Source organism: Rhinopithecus roxellana, chromosome 15, assembly GCF_007565055.1.
Source record: "Rhinopithecus roxellana isolate Shanxi Qingling chromosome 15, ASM756505v1, whole genome shotgun sequence".
Lineage (NCBI taxonomy): Eukaryota > Metazoa > Chordata > Mammalia > Primates > Cercopithecidae > Rhinopithecus > Rhinopithecus roxellana.
Window position 1 is genome coordinate 88,780,677 of NC_044563.1, and position 23,328 is coordinate 88,804,004.

Sequence of the window (23,328 nt, forward strand, 5' to 3'; positions counted from 1 at the left end):
GTCTTTAACATTGTTGGCTCCTTCTCTGCCTCTTTCCTTGTACCAGGACAGAAATGAACATCTCAATTCCTTGCCTGAAAATGTCATTCCCTACCTCCCAGAAAGGTTTATCTAGGTAGGCCTCTCCACCAATTGATTCTATTCATTCAACTCCCTTCTGTTCTGGCCTTGCTCTTCCCCACCCCCCCACTTTCTCTACTTCTGGTTTCCAGCTACTTAAGTCCTTGGCAGACACATAACAGGATAGGCAGAAATGCTGATTGAATCTTGGGAGTAATCAACATCTGACAGTGACACTCTGATTTACTTAAGCCTTCAATTCCATCTCAGAGAGGGATTAATATTCCTCTGTCTGTGGTTCCTCCTTTCCTCCAAGAGGTTCACAATGAGAAACCATTTCATTCATCTTTGTATGCTCAGTTTTTAGGCACCAAGATGAGGGCCTAAATGTGACAGTTTGGGGCAAGGAACTTTTAGTGGGCTTGGCACACAGGAGGGAGAGCTACCCAAATCATCCTAGCATCCATCTCCAGAGCATATTCCTCCCCTGCTCTGCCTTTTTTTTTTTTTTTTTTTTTTTTTTAAACACATTCTCACCTCTTTGCCCTCCTGTTAAAGGCTTGAATACAAATGAGGCAGCATGGGAGCCTTGGCTTGGAAATCAAGTCTGCGTTCTCGGTCCCTTCAGTCACTGACCTAATATATGAACTTAGACAATTCACTTGCCTCTCTGGACCTTTAAATGAAAGAGTTAAACTGTAATAGATGATGTCCCTGGGCTCTTTCATGTAATCCATACTTGAGAAATCAATTAATCAATTTGAAGAAACTCTAATTCCAAGACATAGGTATCCTGGCACCTGTTTGAAACAGCTGAAAGGAGGTAAAGGTCAGGTTCCTGTTTATTATACATTTTAGCTATAGGAAAAGAAGCAAATATATCTATGGAGACACAGAACCTGGCAGCCCCTATACTTGACTAATAAAAGCAAATTCCTGGAAACAGCAGAGAAATAGGCCACAAGTGAGACTGGCAGTGTCAAAAAAGGTCTATAAATTAAGTGATCAAAGGAGTAAAAAACAATGGCTATAACCAGACAAGATCTCTAAGCACAGACTATAGTCTAGAGAGGTCTGAATGGGAAGGAGCCCCTAGAGCTTCTATTAAATGGAAGGACTTGGTCCACAGCAAGTTGCTACGGCATTTGGTTCAAACCCAGTTTTCTCAATCTGTCAACCCGGTGTGTATGCACATGTGCAGACATGCTGCAGGCTGTAGTTATGCTTCTGAAGTGCTGAAATGAGAAATAAATATCAGAAGAAATAATGCCATATTCAGAAAAAGTTAAGCTGAAGGCAAGTAAAATTTTGCTTTCAAAGCCACTCATTTCCCTACCACTCTGTGTGACATGACCATTGCTCACTCTGATGTGTGCACTACAGACTTTTATGGGATGGTGAACTCTGGGTGTGGGGAAGGGTAGATCTGTAGTATAACTGAAAGCCAAAGACAGGATACAACCCCATGTCCTGTCTAAGAACCACCACCGCCCTGCTCGCAGCTCATGACAAATGGATGTGACTTGATCTGATCCACTTGGGCACTCACTTGTCTTCATTCAAAGAGACTGTCTCCATAAAAGGGATTTCTTCCTTGTCTGTCTTCCCCATGATCAGCCGGTGCTTATCCAAGTTTATGATGCACTGAAAACAGGAGAATCACTGGTAACTTGTCAGTGATACCACTATGAGTTCCTGTGTAAGAGGATACCTGCCTCAGAGAGGAAGTATCAAGGGGTAAGAGGAGTCAGTCTTACCTTCAGAGATCGGAGAGTCTGTAGACCAAGGGACAAGTTTTTCTCATTGTCATCTAATAAAACAAAAAGATGATTAAGATTTAGCCATTTCCACGCTTGCTTAGAAGTCAGCCTAATCACTATTAGGTTCCACCCATCCACCCAATAACATCCAATAAGCATATATTGAGCATGTGTTATTTTTATTTTTTTGTTATTTTTACTTTTTTATTTTTTGAGATGGAGTTTTGCTCTTGTTGCCCAGGCTGGAGTGCAGTGGCGCAATCTCAGTTCACTGCAACCTCTGCCTCCCAGGTTCAAGCAATTCTGCCTCAGCCTCCTGAGTAGCTGGGATTACCAGCGCCCACCACCACACTCAGCTAATTTTTGTATTTTTAGTAGAGACGGGGTTTCACCATGTTGGCCGGGCTTCTCTCAAACTCCCGACCCCAGGTGATCCACCCACCTTGGCCTCCCAAAGTGCTGGGATTATAGGCGTGAGCCACCGCACGTGGTCAAGCCTGTGTTGTATTAAGTAATTTTCCTAGATCATTAAAGTTACAAGGCAATAGAGCCAAGATGCAAACTCAGGTCTTTTTTACTCTAAAGGGCAAAGGTCTTTAGACAAAGACCAATAACTTGGAGTAGTCAAGAATAAAATGTATGAGAAGTGTGGAAAGTGGTGGGAAATTATCAAGGGATTTATGGCAAAGGAGTAAGTTGCTCTGTCTCTAGTTCATGGAAAGCTCTCAGGGGACATTTTCACCTGTACATAAAAATGTGTTTTCTTGCTCTTTTTTTTTTGACATGGAGTTGCACTCTTGTTGCCCAGGCTGGAGTGCAGTGGTGCGATCTCTGCTCCGCCTCTCGGGTCCAAGCAATTCTCCTACCTCAGCTTCCCAAGTAGCTGGGATTAAAGGCATGCGCCACCAGTCCCAGCTAATTTTGTATTTTTAGTAGAGATGGGGTTTCTCCATGTTGGTCAGGCTGGTCTTGAACTCCCAACCTCAGGTGATCTGCCCACCTTGGCCTCCCAAAGTGCTGGGATTACAGGCATGAGCCACTGTGCTCGCCTCTTGCTCCTTGAATTTTTTTTTATCTGACCTCCACATTTGTTTTACTGATTGATTCTCAACATGTCTTGAATGTAGCTCAGGGCCCATCTAGTACTTTGGAGACCAAAAATTGGGACAAGATCTATAGTACAGAAAAATGGGAACCATTTTGAAAAAGTCAGTATTTACAGGCATGAGATCTCATGAGGTTTTGTTGGGGGTAGGGAGAGGGTTTAAGTTAGGGTCCATAGGTCCCGCCCTCAATTCTGCTTACCAACCACAGCTGCTGGGCAGTCCAGGCGGAGAGAGCCCAGTGTGATCACTAGGTGTTCAATCTGGCCCACTACTTTGAGATGCCGGGGTAGAGAAAGCTTTTCTCCTTCATGCTTGTGGGATTTGACAAGCTCCTTGAGTCTGCACCAAAAAGGAAGATACCAAAATCCCCTTGACAGAGATTCCTGATAGAATCCTGCAATGCGTACTTTCTGACCTACAACTGGAATTCTCCAGGGATCTCCTGGGATTAATTTACTGAAAAGTGCTAGCCATCCTACATTTGTTGTTTCAGCACTTTGTCCTAAACATGCCAGGGGGATATAAAAACACTAAAAACTCATCTCCCGTTCTCAAAAACCTTACATCACTTATGTCTATTGGTGAAGACAGGGGAACTAACATATTCAGAGAATCCTATTCTGTATCCTACTGTCCCCACCATTGTGTGAGGCAATTGAGTTAACATGTCCTTTTACCGATCTGTGAGTAACAGATACCAGAGAAGTCAGGTTAATCCTAATTTTAGAAGGTGCTTTGTTCAATGTCTAATTTTCTCATTGTCCTTTCTATTTCATTCTGTCTTCATCAGTCTGTCTTAGACTATAATGTTAGTGGAGGCAAGTACTTATTTGGTAAGTGCACTGATATTCGTATCAGCAAGGAATATCATGGAGAAAATCCTTGTTAATTTAACTTGTCTGTGCAGGGGAGGAAGGAAAGAAAAAGTACCAAGGTTTCACATGTTACGTAAGCTGATTGTAATAGCTAGCACCAGAGCTATTATGGGTTGGTGGATAAATACTTAATTATGGACTTTCTGTGCCAATACTTCTGCTTTCCTCTATTTCCTCTCTTTTGATGTTACAGCCCATCCAAAAGAAAAATAATTGCAGTTTTACAGATGGTTATTAATTCCTCTGGAATCATGGCAGTCTGCTGCCTAATTATGCACCAGGACATATTAGTCTTTCTGGAACCATCATGTTGCACTATACTTCATCTTTTCACCACATAAAAAGCTCAGGGCTGGGTGCAGTGGCTCACACCTGTAATCCTAGCATTTTGGGAGGCTGAAGCGGGCAGATTGCTTGAGCCCAGGAGTTGAAGACCATCCTGGGCAACATGGCAAAACCCCCTCTCTACAAAAAATACAAAAAATTAGCCAGGCATGGTGATGCACACCTGTAGTCCCAGTTACTCAGGAAGCTGAGGCAGGAGGATCGCTTGAGCCCAGGAGGCGGTGGTTGCAGTGAGCCGAGATTGCACCACTGCACTCCAGCCTGGGCAACAGAGTGAGGCTCCACCACACAAAACAAACAAAATAAACTACTGGCTAATCATTTTTATGATGGCCCAGGCCCAGGCCCAGGCGCAGTGGCAGCTGCAGTCCTATTCTCAGTTCTGATGGATGTTTCTTGCGGACAGGCAGTGCATCCTCCAGAGACTCTGAGTAAGCTGAGGCCATCCACATCCCTACTTTTATTCATCTAGATGGAGTATACCAACAGGACAGCTCCTTTTAATTTGCTGTCTAGTGGATCAGGGCAGGGCACACAATGAGCCAGAGGTCTCAGGCTCTCTCATTCAAGTTCAGAGGTCTTTGCTCAAAACTTAATAGGAGGAGTTAACAGAAAGCCAAAGGTTTCCATGCTCACTGATTTCTCCACTTGCCTGATAAACCACCACTCCTCCCCTCTACTAAGGACTCCAGTTCCAGCTGAGATCTGAACTCTGCATACTTCTCTTTGAGCTGCCGTAGAGATGCTCACCATCTCTAACCATAAAATAGAGTCAAGCGAAGAGTACACTCACATCTAAGTTCCACTCAGCACAAGTGGCTACTTACCCCAATCTGTCCACACAGGCCGAAGAGATGAGATTATATAGGCAGCCTGTGTCAACCAAGGCTTTCACATCCTTTCCAGCACACTGTGGGGAGGAAATGTACTGTTCAACAAGAGCCAGAGAAGCGGAAGGGAAAGGAGATGCAGACAGCAAGCAGCAGATGTCATATGAAAGGCAGGGTTGGAGGGCATCCTCCCAATTATGGGTTATAGTGTCCCATCTTTACCCACTGCTAAGTCTGCCTTTGACTGGCTCTTGTTCCTGCTGAATCCAGGGCTGACAGAGATCCCCCAAAAAACTCTAGATGTTCTGTGCCATATAACAAATAGCTCTTAAACTTTTTTTTTTAATCACATACCCATTTGTAAATCCGATGAAAGCTTTGTTCCTTCTTCCCATGAAGACACACGTGCATACTAAATGCCGCATACACTTCCAGTGTTGCATAGAGTGGCCCTTTTAAAACTTACTTATGAATTCCATGAGACCCATACTCTATAAAGTCAGGGGGAGAGGGTCCCACATCCTACTTTCCAGAAAACCCTGGAAAAGCTGTTCTCAGAACATTACCTGGCAAGAAACCAAAATCATGTCATCCTCCTCAGGCTTCTTTAGCCCCTCAGACTTAGCCTGATTGAGTTTGTTCGTCTTAGAGGCCCAAGGGACACGGCCACTTCGGAGCTTAGACAGGTTGGTTTCCATGAGGCGCCTCTGCAGAATATTATGGGGTTGCTTGAGGGACAGAAAGCAGAGACTTCTTAGTGACAAGCCACATCCCTCTTTCCCATTGTCCCCCAGGTACCATAAAAATAATGAAGGAGCCTCCCATAACTGAGCTCTACCTTTGTTTCTCATTTATACTTCCTTCAAGTGAGGACTTCACTGGTATTGTCAGAGCAGGTACCATAAACCAATTTGCAGTAGGCCACCCTGAATGAATGAAAATGCAAGATATGACACTGGGAAATGTGGAGAGGGCCGATAAATATTCTAGGGCTTAAGAGAACTGAGGGCCCTTGTTATTTGGACTAACCTAGGCCTGTTACCTTTCTTCCCCTTACAAGAGCATTTCAAGGGAAAAGTGGTCTTAGTCTAGAATAAGTGATCTCTGTATGTTCCCAGGTGACAGCAAATCACTGCCCTATAGAAACGGCAGCTCATTTTCATAGGCTGAAGAAACTTAGCTAACATCGGTATTCAAAAGCTCTGCCTACTTCTGTGTCAAGTCTCACTCTCTTATCTTTCAGATGCAGCCTGCAGATACCTTAGTGGCTGGCTCTCCTGTGGGCTGGCTCTCCATGGGTGGATAGGGTGAAAAGACAGGAATTCACACTTGCTGAGCAAGCCTCTCAGCAGACACACTTTGAAACCTGACAGAACATGTAAGAATCATCATTGCTGGCATCCTCTGGACCTCAAAACACTGGTTTCTCCTGCCCTATCTTATCATCCATTTCCCTTCCCTTCAATGGCCCAAAAGTGGAGGTATGAAGGGGGAAGACACCGACCAAGAAGCAGGAGACTTAATTAGACCTTATATGCATGCCAAGATGCCTAATGTTAAGAAGCAGAATGAGAAGTGTGAGTTTAAGTCTGCACTTTGATAGAGCTTAGGAGAGTTCCTAGGGCAGATATAATCATGCTCCACTGTTCCTATTCAAAGTAGCCTCCAGAAAATTTAAGATATCTCTTGAAAAGAAATCCTTTGACTGGAGAAATCTGTATACACAAATATCTTATGCCCAGGTACAACAGCATTTAAAATCCCTCAAAGGAGAGTGTTTCACCTAAAATCCCTCAAAGGAGAGTGTTTCACCCCAAGTTTCTATCTAACATATACCAGATGACACTCTGATTCTATGGGGAAGGAAGTCACTCTTAGAAGCCCAGAGCCTAGAACCTTTCAAGGGGAGGGGCTGGCACTGGAGGTCTTCAGTATCTGCCACCTTTCAGATTCCTAAGGAAGAATGGAGTCACAGCCATGACTCATTGTAACCCTAGTGAGATGAAGAAATGGATTCCCGAAATACACTGATTCTTGGCAAAGCACATTCTAAATTGGTATCTTTGGGAAAAGTGGAGGGAGAGGCACTTGTAAAGAAAATGAGAGCTTCTTAGCTTGACAAGGAGCTGGAGGAAGTGCTAACTCTGTCAGATTTTCTGATGCAACACTGGGAGAATGCTTTGCTTCTCAAAAGAAACAAAAATGCTTCATTCAAATCTCTCTCACCAGTAAGACTGGATTCCTAGCTCAAGCCATACTAAAGCAGGGTGTTTGTTTCTGTTATATCCGTGCTTACATCTAGGACCTACTCAGATAAAACTGGACCTGTAGAAGTGAAGACTGGAAGGAGTTTCAAAGACCATCTAAACAAAGCCCTCTTACCTAAAGTTTGGGGATGTCTTCCTACATTGGTCTTGCTAAACACTGTATCTGGTTCTTAATCTTGCAAAGGAGCCTAATCATTAGTGGAGAGATGAGGCAAACAATGGAAGTTCTGAAATCATTCTGCTTGAATTCATCCCTTTTCTGTATTTTCCTCTCTTTCTACTGGATTCTTCTTCCACAAGTTATAAAACATACTAAAAGTTCCTAGATATTGGGGAGAAAACTCCTCTACAAAACATCAGATCCTGCTGCCTTGACTCTACAACCTCCTTTAATCACCCTCCTTATCTGGAATGGTCTTTTTTAAAAAAGCCTAAACCATGACATCTATTTCCTGATATCCCATATTTCCTTCACTGAGATCACTTCTTATCCCATACCAATAATGACCTCTGATTTCCAAATACAGTAGACATTTTCAGCCTTAATTTTACTAGATTTTTCTAGTGAATTTGGCCCTGCTGACTGTTCCTTTACTTGTTCTTTAGTAACCAAAAAAGGTTCAAACACATGCTCAATGTAAAATATTTAAGTATCACTGAAATATATAAAATAAAAAGCAAAGGCCAGGCACGGTGACTCACACCTATAATCCCAACACTTTGGAAGGCCGAGGCAGGCGGATCTCTTGAGGTCAGGAGTTTGAGACCAGCCTGGCCAACATTGCAAAACGCCATCTCTACTAAAAGAAAAAATACAAAAATTGGCCAGGCGTGGTGGCACGCACCTTTAATCCCAGCGACTAGAGACGGGGAGGCAGAAGAATCGCTTGAACCCAGGAGGCTGAGGTTGCAGTGAGCCTAGATCGTACCACTGCACTCCAGCCTGGTCAACAGAGCAAGACTGTATCTCAAAATAATAAATAAATGAACAAATACATAAATAAATAAAATTAAAAGCAAAAACCTCCCCAATCTCTCAAACCCTTCTCAGTCCCACTCCTGACAAATAATGACCATTAAATTTAGAAGTATATCTTTCAAAAAATATTAATACATTTATAAACATATAAAAGAATAAACATACTATAAAACTGTTCTGAAATTTTCTATTTTCATTTAACATATAAGAGGCAATTTCTGGCCGGTCACGGTGGTTCACACCTGTAATCCCAGCACTTTGGGAGGCTGAGGCAGGTGGATCACGAGGTCAGGAGATGGAGACCATCCTGGCTAACACAGTGAAACCCGTCTCTACTAAAAATACAAAAAATTAGCCAGGCGTGGTGGCAGTCGCCTGTAGTCCCAGCTACTCAGGAGGCTGAGGCAGGAGAATGGCGTGAACCCGGGTGGCGGAGCTTGCAGTGAGCTGAGATCCGGCCACTGCACTCCAGCCCGGGCAACAGAGCAAGACTCCGTCTCAAAAAAACAAAAAGGCATTTTCTATGTCACTATACATAATTCTTTTCATTCTCTTTGATAACCAAAAAGTATTAATAATATAGTTCAGGAATAGAAAATTTACAGCCAACAAACCCATATGAACCTCAGAGATGTTTTTCTCTGGTCATTTTACTATGCCTACATAACTTAAGTAATAATATAGCTGCATATTTACCTCTGCTTCCAGTCAAAATTTCACTAAAATGACAGTAAAAGAATAAGTCCTAAACCCACAAAACAAAAAGAACGATAAAGAAGAAAAAAAAGATGTTGACAAAATTCTGGAATCTCAATAGCAGGCAGAAAAGCAGCAATAATGACCTGGACTAGAGAAAGCTAAGTGCTTTATACCATTTCACTTCACAGAGAGCTGAAGCAGCAGAGGCTGCCAGTTGCTCTTTAAAATCCTTGTTCTCCTCTTCTTCATAGGAAGATACTCGATTCTTTCCTGGCCCTCCTTGCGGTTAGGCATAGCCATATGACTGAGTTCTACAGAATAGAATGTGAGTGGAAGTGACATGCACCATTTCTATGCCTGACCCATAAAAATCTCCTGTGCATACTTCTCCATATTCTTTTCCTCTTCCGACTGGCTGCAGTGGAGATGACCACTATGGTAACCTTCTCAGAGGCCACATGTTGAAGACAGAAGAGCTACTGTCTCTAAAGGACTATATGGAAGAGGCTGTCTTGCTGACTTTTCCACTAATACTGTTACTTAAGAAAAAATAGGCCGGGTGCGGTAGCTCACGCCTGTAATCCCAGCACTTTGGGAGGCCGAGGCGGGCGGATCACAAGGTCAGGAGATCGAGACCATCCTGGCTAACTCGGTGAAACCCCGTCTCTACTAAAAATCCAAAAAATTAGCCAGGCGTGGTGGCGGGCGCCTGTAGTCCCAGCTGCTCAGGAGGCTGAGGTAGGAGAATGGCGTGAACCCGGGAGGCGGAGCTTGCAGTGAGCCGAGATAGTGCCGCTGCACTCCAGCCTGGACGACAGAGCGAGACTCCATCTCACACACAAAAAAAAAAAAAAAAAAAAAAAAGAAAAGAAAAAAGAAACTATTTTGTTTGAGCTATTATATATTTGCATCTAGCTGTAAAAGCAGTTGTCTTACTGAAACTAAAAGGCTGAGGGGTTAGAGGTATCAGAACCTCTACAGTTGATGGATACAATTAGGGTTGGAAATAGACTAAAGTCTTCTTCATAAGACTCTCACTTGACCCAGAGAACTGGGGAGAATGCCAAAAGTTTACTCTTCTTGTAAGAGTAAATAAAATGACTGATTAGTTGATAGCTTGGCTAGGCTTTCAGGTTTCGAGAACAGCTGAAGGGGAGTGTGGGGTATCATACTAAGCCAGAACTGAAGGACATGAGCTTAAAGATTGAAAGGCCCCACATGGAGCCTACCATAATGAAGGAAAAAAGATCCACATCAAGATTTCACATCACTGTGAAATTTTGGAATAGCATGGATGACAAAGATCCCACAAGATTCCAAAGAGAAAAAGATGATAAAAATACAAAGGATTGGGAATCAGAATAGTATAGGACTACTCAACAGTAACAATCAAAGCTAAAAGACAATAGAATAATGCCTTCAAAAATCTGAGGCCGGGTGCAGTGGCTTAGGTCTGTAATCCCAGCACTTTGGGAGGCTAAGGTGGGCAGATCACGAGGTCAGGAGTTCGAGACCAGCCTGGCTAACATGGTGAAATCCCATCTCTACTAAAAATACAAAAATTAGCCGGGCATGGTGGTAGGTGCCTGTAATTCCAGCTACTCAGGAGGCTGAGGCAAGGGAATAACTTGAACTCACTGTGGAGGTTGCAATGAGCTGAGATCGTGCCACTGCACTCCAGCCTGGGCAACAGAGGGAGACTCTGTCTCAGGAAAAAAAAAAAAAAAAAAAGTAAGACAAGTAAGACTAGACAGTGATGAAAACAGTTAATTAAGAAATAGCAGTATCACCATTTACTTGGAATTTACTTGGAGATATGGAGATCCCTAACACAAGCAACAGCTTTAAATTTTTTTAAGTTTTAAATTATTTACATTAAAAATTTTTAAATAAAAATATACCCCATGTAGCAGAAAAGAGTTCAGCCACAAGAAAAGCCAACTTACAGCAGTTTAAATGGAGATTTATTTCTCTCACATAACAAGAAGTCTAGAGATAGAAGCTGCTGATACTAACTCAGCAGCTTAACAACTTCAGGGCTATTGGCTCTGTAATTCTCTTGGACATTCCTTCATGGTCACAGATGAATACCCCAGCTCCAGGCATTATATCTACATTCAAGAAATGAGAAAGGAGGAAGGACTACTCTAACATCATCAATTGCTTTTATCAGAAAAGGAAAAGCTTTCCCAGAAGTTCCTTCGGCAGTTTTTTGCCCATATCTTCTTGGTCAGAACTCATATAGCCACTCCTAACTTTAACAGACATTGGGAGATAATTTAGCTTTTATAATCTCTATAGAGGAGTCAGGCATACAGAAAAGGGCTAAGAATGGGTGATGATTTAGCCAACTAACAGTGTCTGCCAGATGCAAAAACTAAAGCATGTGCACGCACACAATGTAACTTAGGCAGGTCTAATACCAGGTTATCTTATAACCAGCTTAGCATCTACTTTCTTAGGTCTGCCCTAGTTTCTACATTTTAAAACAGCAAATCCTTGACAGACAAGTTTGTGGTATAAACATACCTTAACTATTTACTAATGGGCATTTAGATTATTTCCATATGTTTGCCATTAGAAACAATGCTGCAATAAACTCAACATTTTATTTATCCTGAAATGCTCCTCCACTGGCCTCTAAAACCACCTGTTTATTCTGTTCCTGTCTCTTTCACTGGTTCCTTTGCCTGTGTTCATTTCTTAAATATTAGTGTTCCTCATTGCTCTATCTTTGGTCCTTTGTCACTCCACATATACTGCCAGGGCAATTTTATCTGTTTTCATTGCATAAATTACTACCTTTATGATGATGACTCTATCTCATGTCCAGATGTCACCTCAATTCTAGACCCATAGATTCAACTACCTTTTTGAACTTCTCTACTTAAACATTCCACAGGCACTTCGAACGTAACTTATCCCACTGATATTTTCTATAAAACTTGCACATTCTCCCTTATTCCCTATCTCAGTGAGTGAAATTCTGCCTCCTCTTATTTTCTTCTTCATTTACTATTACTGCTAAGCCCAAGCAATCTCCTAACATTACTTTCATGGTCCTCTTCCCCTACAGTGGTTCTCTTGCTAGTTGAATCAAAGAAAAATCCTCGATTTAGCATTCAAGACCTTCCACTACCACTCATCCTCCTTCCCAATCTCATCTTTTAAATTATTACTCCATGAAAGCTTTCTGCTTTCAGCAAATTACCACTTGTCACATATTACCTTGGGTGAATCACTAATCTCTATGAGCATTACTTTTCTCTAAACCTTACTCTCTTGATCAGTAATAAAAGAGGTTTGAGCTCCAAAGTCTTGTTCAGTTTTAACATGTTGGGTTAATTCCTTTCCAACAACCTTGGTAAGTGGCACCACCATACATCCATTCTTGATTTTTTCATTTCCTGACCTTCCATCAAAAGTGCTATTGTACTGTGAAACATACCTGGAATTGATCTGCTTCTCCCCATCTTTACTACCTCCAATCTAATCCAAACCACTGTAATTTCTTATCTGTACTGCAACAGCCTCTTAACTTGCATTCTGCCTCTTCTTTTACCCTTCTCCAGTCCATTCTTTGCATGGAAACCAGAGTAAGCTTTTTAAAACATAAGTCAGATAACACAGTACTTTACTCAAAACCCTTCAATGGTATCTCATTGTTGTTCGGAAAAAAACCAAACTTTTTACCCTTCTCTATACAGCTCTGTACCAACTGGTCCTTGCCTCTCCTTCCATATACAAACCACTCTCCCTTTATTCATTCAGATTCAACACCATCCACACTCACTTCCTTGCTCAAAATTCCTCTCCCATTCCAATCCCTTTGCACCGGCTGTCCCCTCTGCCTGAAGTTCTTCCCCTAACATTTCTAATAGTTAGGTCCCTCTTATCTTCCAGGTCTCTGTTCAAATATCATTTCCTCACAGATACCTTCCCTGACCATACAACTTAAAGTAGGTAGGTCACCTCTTTAGTTACTAACAAATCTCACTATTTCTTTCATAGCAATTATAAATACATAATTATTTTGTGTATTTACTTGTTTATATTTCACCCCTGCCCTACTAGCATGTTAACTGCACAAGGGCAGGGACCGTGACTGTCTTGATTTCAGCTATATCCTCAGCTCTTGACATGGTACTGAAAGAAATCTCTACCCCTTCTTTCTTCAAAAGCCTTTCTTTTTTTCTGAGATGGAGTCTCACTCTGTCTCCCAGGCTGAAGTACAGTGGCACAATCTTGGCTCACTGAAATCTCCGCCTCCCGGGTTCAAGCAATTCTCTCACCTCAGCCTCCTGAGTAGCTGGGACTACAGGCGTGCACCACCACACCCAGCTAATTTTTGCCTTTTTAGTACAGATGAGGTTTCACCATGTTGGCCAGGCTGGTCTCGAACTCCTGACCTCAGGTGATCCACTTACCTTGGCCTCCCAAAGTGCTGGGATTACAGGTGTGGGCCATCAGACCCAGCCAAAAAGCCTTTCTTGATTAACATCATTGAATTCTTTCTTTCAGAATCCCTTCAATATTTGTATGTTAAAGAGTTTGTACTACTTGTATCCCCAGTCTATGACTGTTTTATAAATGTGGTTAAGTGGTTCTCATTCGTTTATTGACATATTGGCTTTCCAAGGGCTGTCCTGTTTTTCAAGATACATAGTACTGACCAGGTACACTAGCTCATGCCTATAATCCCAGCACTTTGGGAGGCTGAGGCAGGACTGCTTGAGGCCAGGAGTTTGAGACCAACCTAGTAACACAGTGAAACTGTGTCTCTACAAAAAAAAAAAAAAATTAAATAAAAATTTAATGTGGTGATATGGATGGCTAATCTATAGGGCACACCACACAGACCTGCTCCAATAGACAGATTCTGTTCAGGTATTTTATGGTAAGTTTGCTTTACTGTGTTCAACCATCTTTCCCCCAGCCTCATTCCTAATTCTAGTCAGTTTTGAAAAAGCATTTAGCTCTGATCAGAAGCAATCATATGTAGGGAAGAAAAACTCTATTGCCAGACAAGTAAGAATATGGCCTAATGCATACAGGTAAGTATAATATCATTTAGGAAAGACAGCACTTTATCACATAACATGACTGTTTTTAAAAATTAAAAAGTCCTTAGCACAATGAGAAAAACTTTAATGAACCTGGTAGCTAAAACAAGATAAATCACAACAGGCAAATTTACAAGAATGGAGATGTTTTTCTCCAGCTTCATCGAGTTTAAAAAAAAAAAAAAAAAAAAAAAAAATCAGGGCTGGGTGTGGTAGCTCATGTTTGTGATCCCAGCACTTTGGGAGGCTAAAGTGGGCAGATCACTTGAGACCAGGAGTTCAAGACCAGCCTGTGCAATATGGCAAAATCCCATCTCTACAAAAAATACAAAAGTTAGACTGGTGTTGTGGTGTGCACCTGTAATCCTAGCTACTCAGGAGTTTGAGATGGGAGGATCTCTTTAGCCTGTGAGGTCGAGGCTACAGTAAGATGTGACTGCAGCTGCATTCCAGCCTGGGCAATAAAGTGAGAACCTGTCTCTTAAAAAAAAAATCAAATATAATATTACTCACTCATATCTCTGGTTTTAGTTCTTAATCTAATACAGAATGAACAATACAAGATAAAAGGATAAAAGCAAAAGGGCCAGACAAAAATATAATTTCCACAGAAGACTTTGTATCAGCCAACTCCATATACACAGAAATAGGCAAAGGCACTTTCCTGGGGCCAAAACAACATGACCCCCTTCGATTTCCTGTGGTTGCCTTCTGATCAAGCAGTGAACATTACAGAAACAGCAGAGTAAGAGGTAGATAATTCAGAAATCCCAGCAGTATAATTTAAATATCGGTTACTAGTACGAGGAAAAACAACCTACAACCTTCACAAACCCAAAAGTCAATTACAACTAATTTTTCCTCTCTCTTATCTCCCTCTGATGCTATCCTCTCCCTTTTCTTGGACCCCTTCTGTCGAGATTATACTATAAACTACTTCAAGTAATAACTATTCAATTAATTTTAGCATCCTCCAAATTTCCCTTGCAGTGAGAGAAAATTGAGTCAACATTAGTCTATCCCAGATATATTTATAAAGTAAAACAATAATAATGTACTTCTAAGGTCACTTCTAAGATTGTACTGAGGCTGCAACAACAGTTCCAAGAATTTAAGCATGCTGCCTCACCCCAGTGCTTGCGGCTCTCCTAGCCCTACCTCAGTCTGCCTCGGTTTCTGTAATCTGGCTGTTCTGTGCAATCACTTGTATACTGTAGGTGTGAAAACAGTGAGAGAGGGAAATCAACTCCATGACGGTGGGGCACAGAAAGCATGAACCATGATTCAGAGCCTCACAGTCAACTGCCATGTGTATGTGTCATACTCAAGGCAATATCCTGCTTCTTGAGGCTCCTTCCTCTTTGCAGCCTGCTGCCTGTGCTCTATGGTATCAGCCCTTCGTGACTCAACTGAGACAGACTGGAGTCAGAAAAGTGGATGGAATTCATACACAGCATGAAGTAGTATAAGAAATCCTAGGCAGAAGGAAGCTAAGGTAGCTCTCAGGGCTAGGAGACTCCTTGACAACCAGGGACAACCAAATCCGGCATTTAAAAATTCCATATTTTAATTCTTCTCTTAATATAATACGTCCTTCTTTATTGATTGATGAGCATTCTAGGAACTAGGATAGGATTATTTGGCCTGAAGGAAAGAATATTTCTCGAACCTGATTTGTTAAATGAATCAAGATTGCTTTAAAGTAAAAGAAGGGAAAAGAGAGTTACCTCTTTTGCAGGAGCACATTTCAATCACTCATCACTCTGGGTTAGCATAAATCAGGGAAACTATCCTGTGGCTTGTGCAAAAAGCAAAGCAAAACGAAAAAACACAACTTTCAAAAAACAGAGCAAGATAACTGAAGTAGACAAACCCTGCACAGAAGCAACTAATGGCAGGGAGGAGAAGAATTATACTGGTACCTGTGTGTCATTAGAGCTGTTAAATTAAAAAAAAAAAAAGGAAATGGATGCAGAAGCTCTGCCCTCCTGGGGCCAGAAATGGCAATTTCAATGAATTAGAGCTAACAACCACATCCAAAATTAAACATTTCAAAAGCTTAAAATAAAAAATACTAGAAAAATTATGCAGAGCACCCACTTCATTTGTTAAAAGACGTTTAATTAGTGTTTCATACATTACCACCCAAATGAACAAAGCGATTGTGAAATTCAAGAAAGTAATCAAACTACAAGAAAACTCCAGATAAAACTACAAAGTTAAACATAAACTTGGCCCAGGACCACTACAGAGGCTGAGGGATGACAGATACAGTTCTTTATATTGGTCACCCTTTCATTCTATAGAAAGAGGACAGTACCATTTTTGACCCCAGGGCCCCGGTCCTGGGGTGCTTCTACTTAATGCCAAGAAAAACCGTGCTAGAAAAAAAGACTGCAACCACCCCAGCCCCAAATGCACACATTAGCTGGCTGGTAAGATGGAGCAGCCTGGCTTCCTCCCTCTACCCACTCTTTGGGGGCGGGGCTGGAAGAGAAGAGAATGATGAAGAGATGTTGGGGGTTCAGGAAACCTTCACATTCGACCCCTTTTCTCTCTCCCCACTCAGGATGGAAGGTCAAAGGTACATAGGACCAAAACTAGAGAAGTGGATTTTGCATAGGGGGACAATGGATTCAACAAAAATCCTCTGGATCTGGCAACTGTCAAAAAAAAATCCCTTTCCACTTCTTTCCCCCTCACACGAAGCCATTAGGAATCACCTCTGTCTGGGTCATAGAACCAGCCACACAGCGTAGGAGGCACAAGCCCCATGAACAAAATTCGGTATTAAGAATAAGGGGAGAGAAAGAAGACCCGAGGGCAAGAGGGCAGGGCAGGACCTCTTCCTTCTTCTGGACAGGAGACATCCAGGAAGGAGGTACAGCTGAGGGGAGGGCGAGCTAGAAAAGCTAGGACGGAATCCCCACCGAAACCGCAGCAGGGGTGCTGGAAGGGGAGGAATCCGCGACGCAGCGACCGCGAGCCAAGGGCAGCTGCGGGCCGGGCCGTGACTCAGTGAAAGCCGCAACGGCCGGGCCTCGGAAGACCGCGGGCGCGAAGCCGCCGGGGCCGGGGCAAGAACGGCGGCGGGGGCTCACCGTGTCCTTGGACGAGCCCAGCTTCTTGAGGCCGTCCAGGGGCAGCAGGTCGGCGGAGTCCTTGTGGATGAACTGCACTGCCTGCTTCATTCGGCGCTGCTGTCGCAGCGACGCTGCCTCCCGCATGTCGGTCTCCTTGCGGCCGCCCTCAGTGAGGAGCCCTGAGTAAAACATCCTTGAGGCGCCGGCGGCCCGGTCGCCCGCGGCTCCCTAGCAGCCTCAGCCTCGAGCTCAAGCTCTTCCAGCGCCGCAAGGGCCCCGCGCCGCGCCTTTTATAGCCGAGTGTGACGTCGCGTGGAGCAGCCAGTGCGCGCGCGGGGGGCGGGGCCGGCACAGAGTCCACGCCCCGCGCGGCTCCCTGGCGTCCCGCGTGCTCTGCTCACCCGGTGGCAAAACAGGAGAGGAGGAGGCGGCGCTGGTGGGAGTTACTCGGCGGGCCGAGAATCCACCGCGGCCTCTTCACCCAACCGCCCCCTCCTGCGTGGGAGCCCGGCATCCCTTGGACAGGTGTGGGCTCTGGGGCCCGATGCCCTGGCAGCCCCGGCCATCTCCGCCGCTGGCCGCGGGTCCCTGCTTACCTGTCCACACCGTGGCCGACCCGGGGATAACCGACAGCCGGGCCATGCCTCGAGTCCCGCCGCCCGCGCCGCTGCTCGGCTTCTCGGAAACGCACCTCCACGCCGCCAGCCGGGGCTCCAGCGCCCACCGCCCGGGCCCGGAGGACTGGCGGCTCCCTCCAAAGTTGGGAGCTGTCGGGATTTTTCCAACTTCAGGTCGGTCCCCACCCACCGGGCCACGTGACTGGGGAGGGGGCAGCGTGTGGAGGAGCCTTTCGGGACCTCCTCTACCGGGCACCCTCTACCTGCAGCCGGGCACCCGGCCCGCGTTTCTGAGCCGGGGGAGCAGGTGCGGTCGGAAGCCCGCAGGCGGGCATGGGACGGGGGAGTGGCGAGGGTCCCCCGCCTCCGCGGGAGCGCACGCGGCTGCGAGCCCTACATCTGCTCTCCGACCAGAGAAGCACCTGTTTTTCTCAAGTGCTAGGGCTTAGCATCTAAATAATCGTTCACCGTCCCTCCAGCGTCCTTAGTAGGAGCGATTGGAACCCGTTTTTCTTCTTGAATAGGTACTTTTAAGCCATTCTAATCAGGCTTCAGGCATCCTGGATTCTGGTCTCGACATTGTGATTTGATACAAACCATGTTTCCATTTTGGAAACCACAACAACCCCCTCCACCCCATCACACAGGAGCAGACCTGGATGAGAAATATGTGCACTCAGCAAACAACCAATGATAAAAGTAACAATATCGACGCTTACTGGGCCTTTACTATGTGCCAGGTATTGGAATAGACACTTAAAATGTAGTATCTCATTGGATCCTGGCAACAGCTTGTAAGATAGTATTCTCATCACCCCCATTTTACAGGCAAATACCTGATACCTTCTATCTGGCCTTCTGAATGCTCCCTGGTTCCATTCCAATCCGTTGTTCACTGTGCTGCCAGAGTAATCTTCTCAAACAATAAGTGTGATCATCTCACTTCCCTGCTAAGAGCACCTCAAAAGGCTTCCTGTTGCTCTAAGAGAAACCCACATTCTTGCATGGTCTGCCTAGACCCTGCATATCCACTCTGTGCTTCAGCCTCATAGCCCTTCTTCCAGTTCCTTCCAGTCACCTGTTGCCAAATGGCCTGCCTTTGACTGTCCTGTTCCCTCTGTGTGCAGTGTCCCCTCCTACTTTCTTCAGGAAACTCCTATGCTTCTTCCAGACCTCAGCTCCATTATCATTTCTTTAGGAAAGCCTTCTCTGACCTTCCAGAGAGGGTGAAGTCTCTCCAATTATATACTATGTATCTCTTGGGCATTTCACTTTCTATGGGGGTAGGGGTAGGGGGGTACTGGTTGTTTAATTTGTCTTCCCCACTGATTGGAACCTCCAGGAAGGTGACTGAATCCGTTTTTTGCTTAGCATTGATGCCCTAATATGCAGAGGATTCTCAATAAATACTAGTGAAAGAATGGCAAAAAGTTAAGGTCATACCAAAGAAATCAAGTGGTAAAGCTGGCATCTACTCCCAGAACCTGTACTGGACTACCTAGATCTGGAGAGACTGGGTTTGACCTCATGAAGTTGCTGCTTTTCCTCTGTTCTGCCTTCAACACTTGCCCCAGTTTCAGACACTGGGGGAAAACAAATCCAGAAGGCTGCTCACTTGGCTTCAAGTAAGCCCCAGGGCTGGATTCTTCCCTGTGTGCCCACCCCCTACTCTCCCCTACACACGGAGGACAGGGTTTCTAGGAGACAGGTGGGATTGCTGCTCACCTTCCAGTCCCCTGGCACACTTCCAGCAGTGAACAACAGTGGCTGCCCTGGCCCCTTCTGTCCCATCACCTGGATCCCTGCCTGATAACTCCTCCAGGTGTGGGTCATCCAGGGAACAGTGAAAGACAGCTTTGCCTTGTCTATCTAGGATAGGTGCCTCTGAGCTTGGCAAAGCGTCAGGACAGGTCCAACAGTGAGGGCCCCTAGGGCTTGGGCTGGGACAGTGACTTTCCTCAGGGAGGAAGCCAGGCAGGTAGACACTCTTGGGGGGAGTTGGAATCCCCACTCTTCAGGCTGCTCAGCTCAGTCCTGCAGCCTTTTTTGCTGAGGATGTCCTGACAGAAGAAAGGGGCTCTTTTCACAGCTAGATCCCCTTGGGAACACTAGGAAGCTGAATCTCTTTAGTTGAACTGGAATTTACCCATATCAGGTGTTGCTGAAAAATAAGTGGGGCCTGGCTGGAACTGGGAATCTTTTTGTGAATTCAGAGCTCTTTGGTGTAGTGGCATTTGTGTTCTGCAGTTGGGTCTGTGGCTGTAATACCTGTTGGTCCCCTCACCTGTCTGAGACCTTCCTTGGACAGACTGATACCGTCACTGTCCTCAAGACTGCCTGCTTAATTTAAGGAGAGTTATTTCTGGGTGGTTTATCCTGTTTGCCCAAATGACTTTGAGTAAATCACTTCCTACCTCCGAGCCTCAGTTTCCATATCTGTAAAACGGATGTAGTGAGATTGCATATACAGTTACGCTTTGTCAACTCTCTAGGGCTGTACCAACAGAAAAGATTATTATTAATCCTCCGTATAGCCAACCAACCTCCCCTGCCTCAGTGACCCATCTTGGAGGAAGTAACATACAATATGGTTGTTAAAAACACAGGTTTTGGAGTCTAATACACTAGATTTGAATCCCTGCTCTGCTGCTCACTAGCTATGTAACCAGTTAGTACTGCACCATTGTGAGCTTTCAGTTCTTCATCTAGAAAATTGTGCCAATATGTCTACTTCTCAGGGCTGCTGTGAGAAATAAAATGATAGTATAATACATTGGTCATGTAGCATAGGCTCAGCAGAAGGTAGCAACCATCATTACCTGGAACAACTTCAGGAAAAATTGTAGGTTGCAGAACTCTCAGATTGGGGCTGGCCTATCCCTTCTCCAGGCTTCCCTACAGAGCTTCAGACACGAAGCCAGACTCGAGCATCATACCCTATCCCTAGAGTGAAGGCCTCCTGAGGCAGGGGCTGGCCAGCTCTCTTCCTCTCTTCAGTGTCTCCAGATTCTGGATTTTCCATGTGCAATGGCTCTATCCTAAACTTCTCTGCATCTTCCCTTGGCTGTTATAGAAGCTCTGTACTTGAAAATCATACTAGAAAATCCAGTACTGTTTCAGTTAGAATGCTTATTCATGTTATTCTTCTTATAAGTGACAGATACCCAGTTGAAAATTTCTTATGTGAAAATGTAGATTTGTGGTCCCCTTAATTTAAAAGTGCAGGACTTCAGGCATGGCTGGATCCAAAGACTCAAATGGCATTATCACTGTGTTTCAGCTCTGCTTTCCTCTGAGCTGATGTCCCATAGGCAGGCCCTTCTTGTCTGATGGCTATTTGCGGCTCTAGGCTTACAACCTATTCTCCCAGCAACCCTCTTTTGGGTCTTCAGCTAACAGAGAGGCCTTTAAGAATGAGAACCAGGATGAGTGGTGAGGCTGGGAGGCCTGAAAAGTAGAGGAGAAGAACAGGATAAAGGGGAGACTGCCAAGAAATTCTCCTCCCCATTCCCTCCCTACCCATGCATATTGCCCTTGGCCATACCCTGAAGTTAGAATGGCCACTCCTAGGACCCTCTTCATGCACTACCCCATTCTTTCCTCCTTAGATGTCCTCACCACTACCCCAACCCCCTTTGGCAGGAAGATTCTTCAAACAGTTATCCAGATATGTGCCAGGATCTCTGGCCACATGGTACCCCTGACTTGGCACCCAGCCCTGAAGACTGTGTCTGCTTTGGCAGGTTAAAGCAAAGAGATATTTCTGTCCTTTTCCTTCAGAGTGATTGCCAACATCACCATGGCCTCAAGAAACAGGGCTGATGGCAGCTCTGCTGGTGTTTTCCAAAGTTGCCTGGGTCTTTTGGATCCATTACAGTCAGCGATGATTTGGTTTCATTTCCTGAGATGAGAACAGGCTTTGACCTCAACTCAGACAGCAAAAGAGGAGAAACAATGGAAAGAAAGAAAAACTCAGTATCTGAAGGAAGTGTGTCTGGTGGAAGTGGGGATGTGGGGAGTCTAGGCTTGGCTTTGAATCTGGCTCCACCCTTTGCTTTCTGTGGGACCTTGGCCAAGTTACTGAAGCTCTCTGAGCCTCAGTTTACCCATCTTGCAGGGTTCGGTCTCATTTGAGTGAAATAATATATAAAGGCACAAAGTGGGCTCTCAGTAAATATGTCCTGTTCCTCCTCTTTCCTTGCCCTCTCCAACATAGGTAGAGCCCAGAAAAAGAGTGGCCCTTCTGAACCTAGTACGAAACTCTTCAGTATGGAAACAAGAACTCTGAAGATGGCAAGTCTCTCAGAATACAGCAAAGCATAGGCCTAACCCACCTGCTCCATATATCTTTATGTCAGCCCCAGCCAGAGGGGACAATGCCTGCAGAGTGGCTCACACTGATGAGTAACCTGTCTACCTCAGGAGTACTGAGGGCTCTACCTCCTTCCCCCTGGTTAACTAAGCATGTTGCTCGGATGTGATGGTGTGCATGCTGGGCAAGCCACAGGGGCTGGGGGCCAGTGGCAGCAGAGAGGTGAAGTGCTCTGTGGAACATGTGTAGACTCCCAGGTGTACAAACACGTGCACACACTCATGCTCATAGTGTTCCCTCTGACCAGTTTTCACACTGCTCTGCACTGCCAAAGGGAAAAGTCATTCAGGATTATTTACAAACTTTTAATTTGTAAAAAAAAATTTGAAACTTACAAAAAGTTGCAAACATAAAAATAGTAGAAAGAACACCTGTATATCCTTTTCACAGATTACCTGTTATTAACATTTTACTCCATTTGTTTTTCAGGTACTTATTGGCCATTTGTTTATCTTCCTTGGAAACATGTGTATTCAAATCCTTTGCCCATTTTTAACTGAGTTATTTGTTTTCTTATTATTGAATTGTGAGAGTTCTTTTTTTAAAAAAATATTTTAAGTTCTGGGGTACATGTACAGAACATGCAGATTTGTTACATAGGTATACATGTGCCATGGTGGTTTGCTGCACCCATCAACCCATCGTCTACATTACACATTTCTCCTAATGCTATCCCTCCCTCAGCCCCCGACCCTGCAATGGGCCCCTGTGTGTGATGCTTCCACTCCAGTGTCCATGTGTTCTCACTGTTCAACTCCCACTTATGAGTGAGAACAGGCAGTGTTTGGTTTTCTGTTCCTGTGTTAGTTTGCTGAGAATGATGGTTTCCAGCTTCATTCATGTCCCTGCAAAGGACATGAACTCATCCTTTTTTATGGCTGCATAGTATTCCATGGTGTGTATGTGCCCCATTTTCTTTATCCAGTCTATCATTGATGAGCATTTGGGTTGGTTCCAAGTCTTTGCTATTGTGAACAGTGCCGCAATAAACATACGTGTGTATGTGTCTTTATAGAATGATTTATAATCCTTTGGATATATACCCAGTAATGGGATTGCTGGATCAAATGGTATTTCAAGTTCTCATTCCTTGAGAAATTGCCACACTGTCTTCCACAATGGTTGAGCTAATTTACATTCCCACCAACAGTGTAAAAGCATTCCTATTTCTCCACATCCTCTCCAGCATCTGTTGTTTCCTGACTTTTTAATGATCGCCATTCTAACTGGCATGAGATGGTATCTCATGGTGGTTTTGATTTGCATTTCTCT

At 44.4% G+C, this 23,328-nt stretch overlaps 1 protein-coding gene across 1 annotated transcript; it reads right to left on the reverse strand.

Annotated features, from left to right (window-relative positions):
* Positions 1 to 584: 584 nt before the first annotated feature.
* Positions 585 to 17,331, reverse strand: NRIP3 (nuclear receptor interacting protein 3). The gene is made up of 7 exons (XM_010384838.1): positions 17,086 to 17,331; positions 5,543 to 5,704; positions 4,974 to 5,056; positions 3,126 to 3,265; positions 1,818 to 1,870; positions 1,610 to 1,704; positions 585 to 1,295 (listed from the first exon to the last, which is right to left on the reverse strand). Exons 1-7 carry the CDS (start codon positions 17,257 to 17,259, stop codon positions 1,280 to 1,282), a joined length of 723 nt encoding a protein of 240 aa, XP_010383140.1. The 5' UTR covers positions 17,260 to 17,331; the 3' UTR covers positions 585 to 1,279.
* Positions 17,332 to 23,328: the final 5,997 nt, after the last annotated feature.

Bases quoted from the DNA above. Each gene is read 5' to 3' on its own strand.
- NRIP3 (XM_010384838.1), bottom strand. From the start codon at position 17,259: ATGTTTTACTCAGGGCTCCTCACTGAGGGCGGCCGCAAGGAGACCGAC. The intron at 1,871-3,125 runs GTAAGCAGAATT...TTGTTTTATTAG, and splicing joins CTGCCCAGCAGCTGTGGTTG to ATGACAATGAGAAAAACTTG. The intron at 1,705-1,817 runs GTAAGACTGACT...TCCTGTTTTCAG, and splicing joins AGACTCTCCGATCTCTGAAG to TGCATCATAAACTTGGATAA.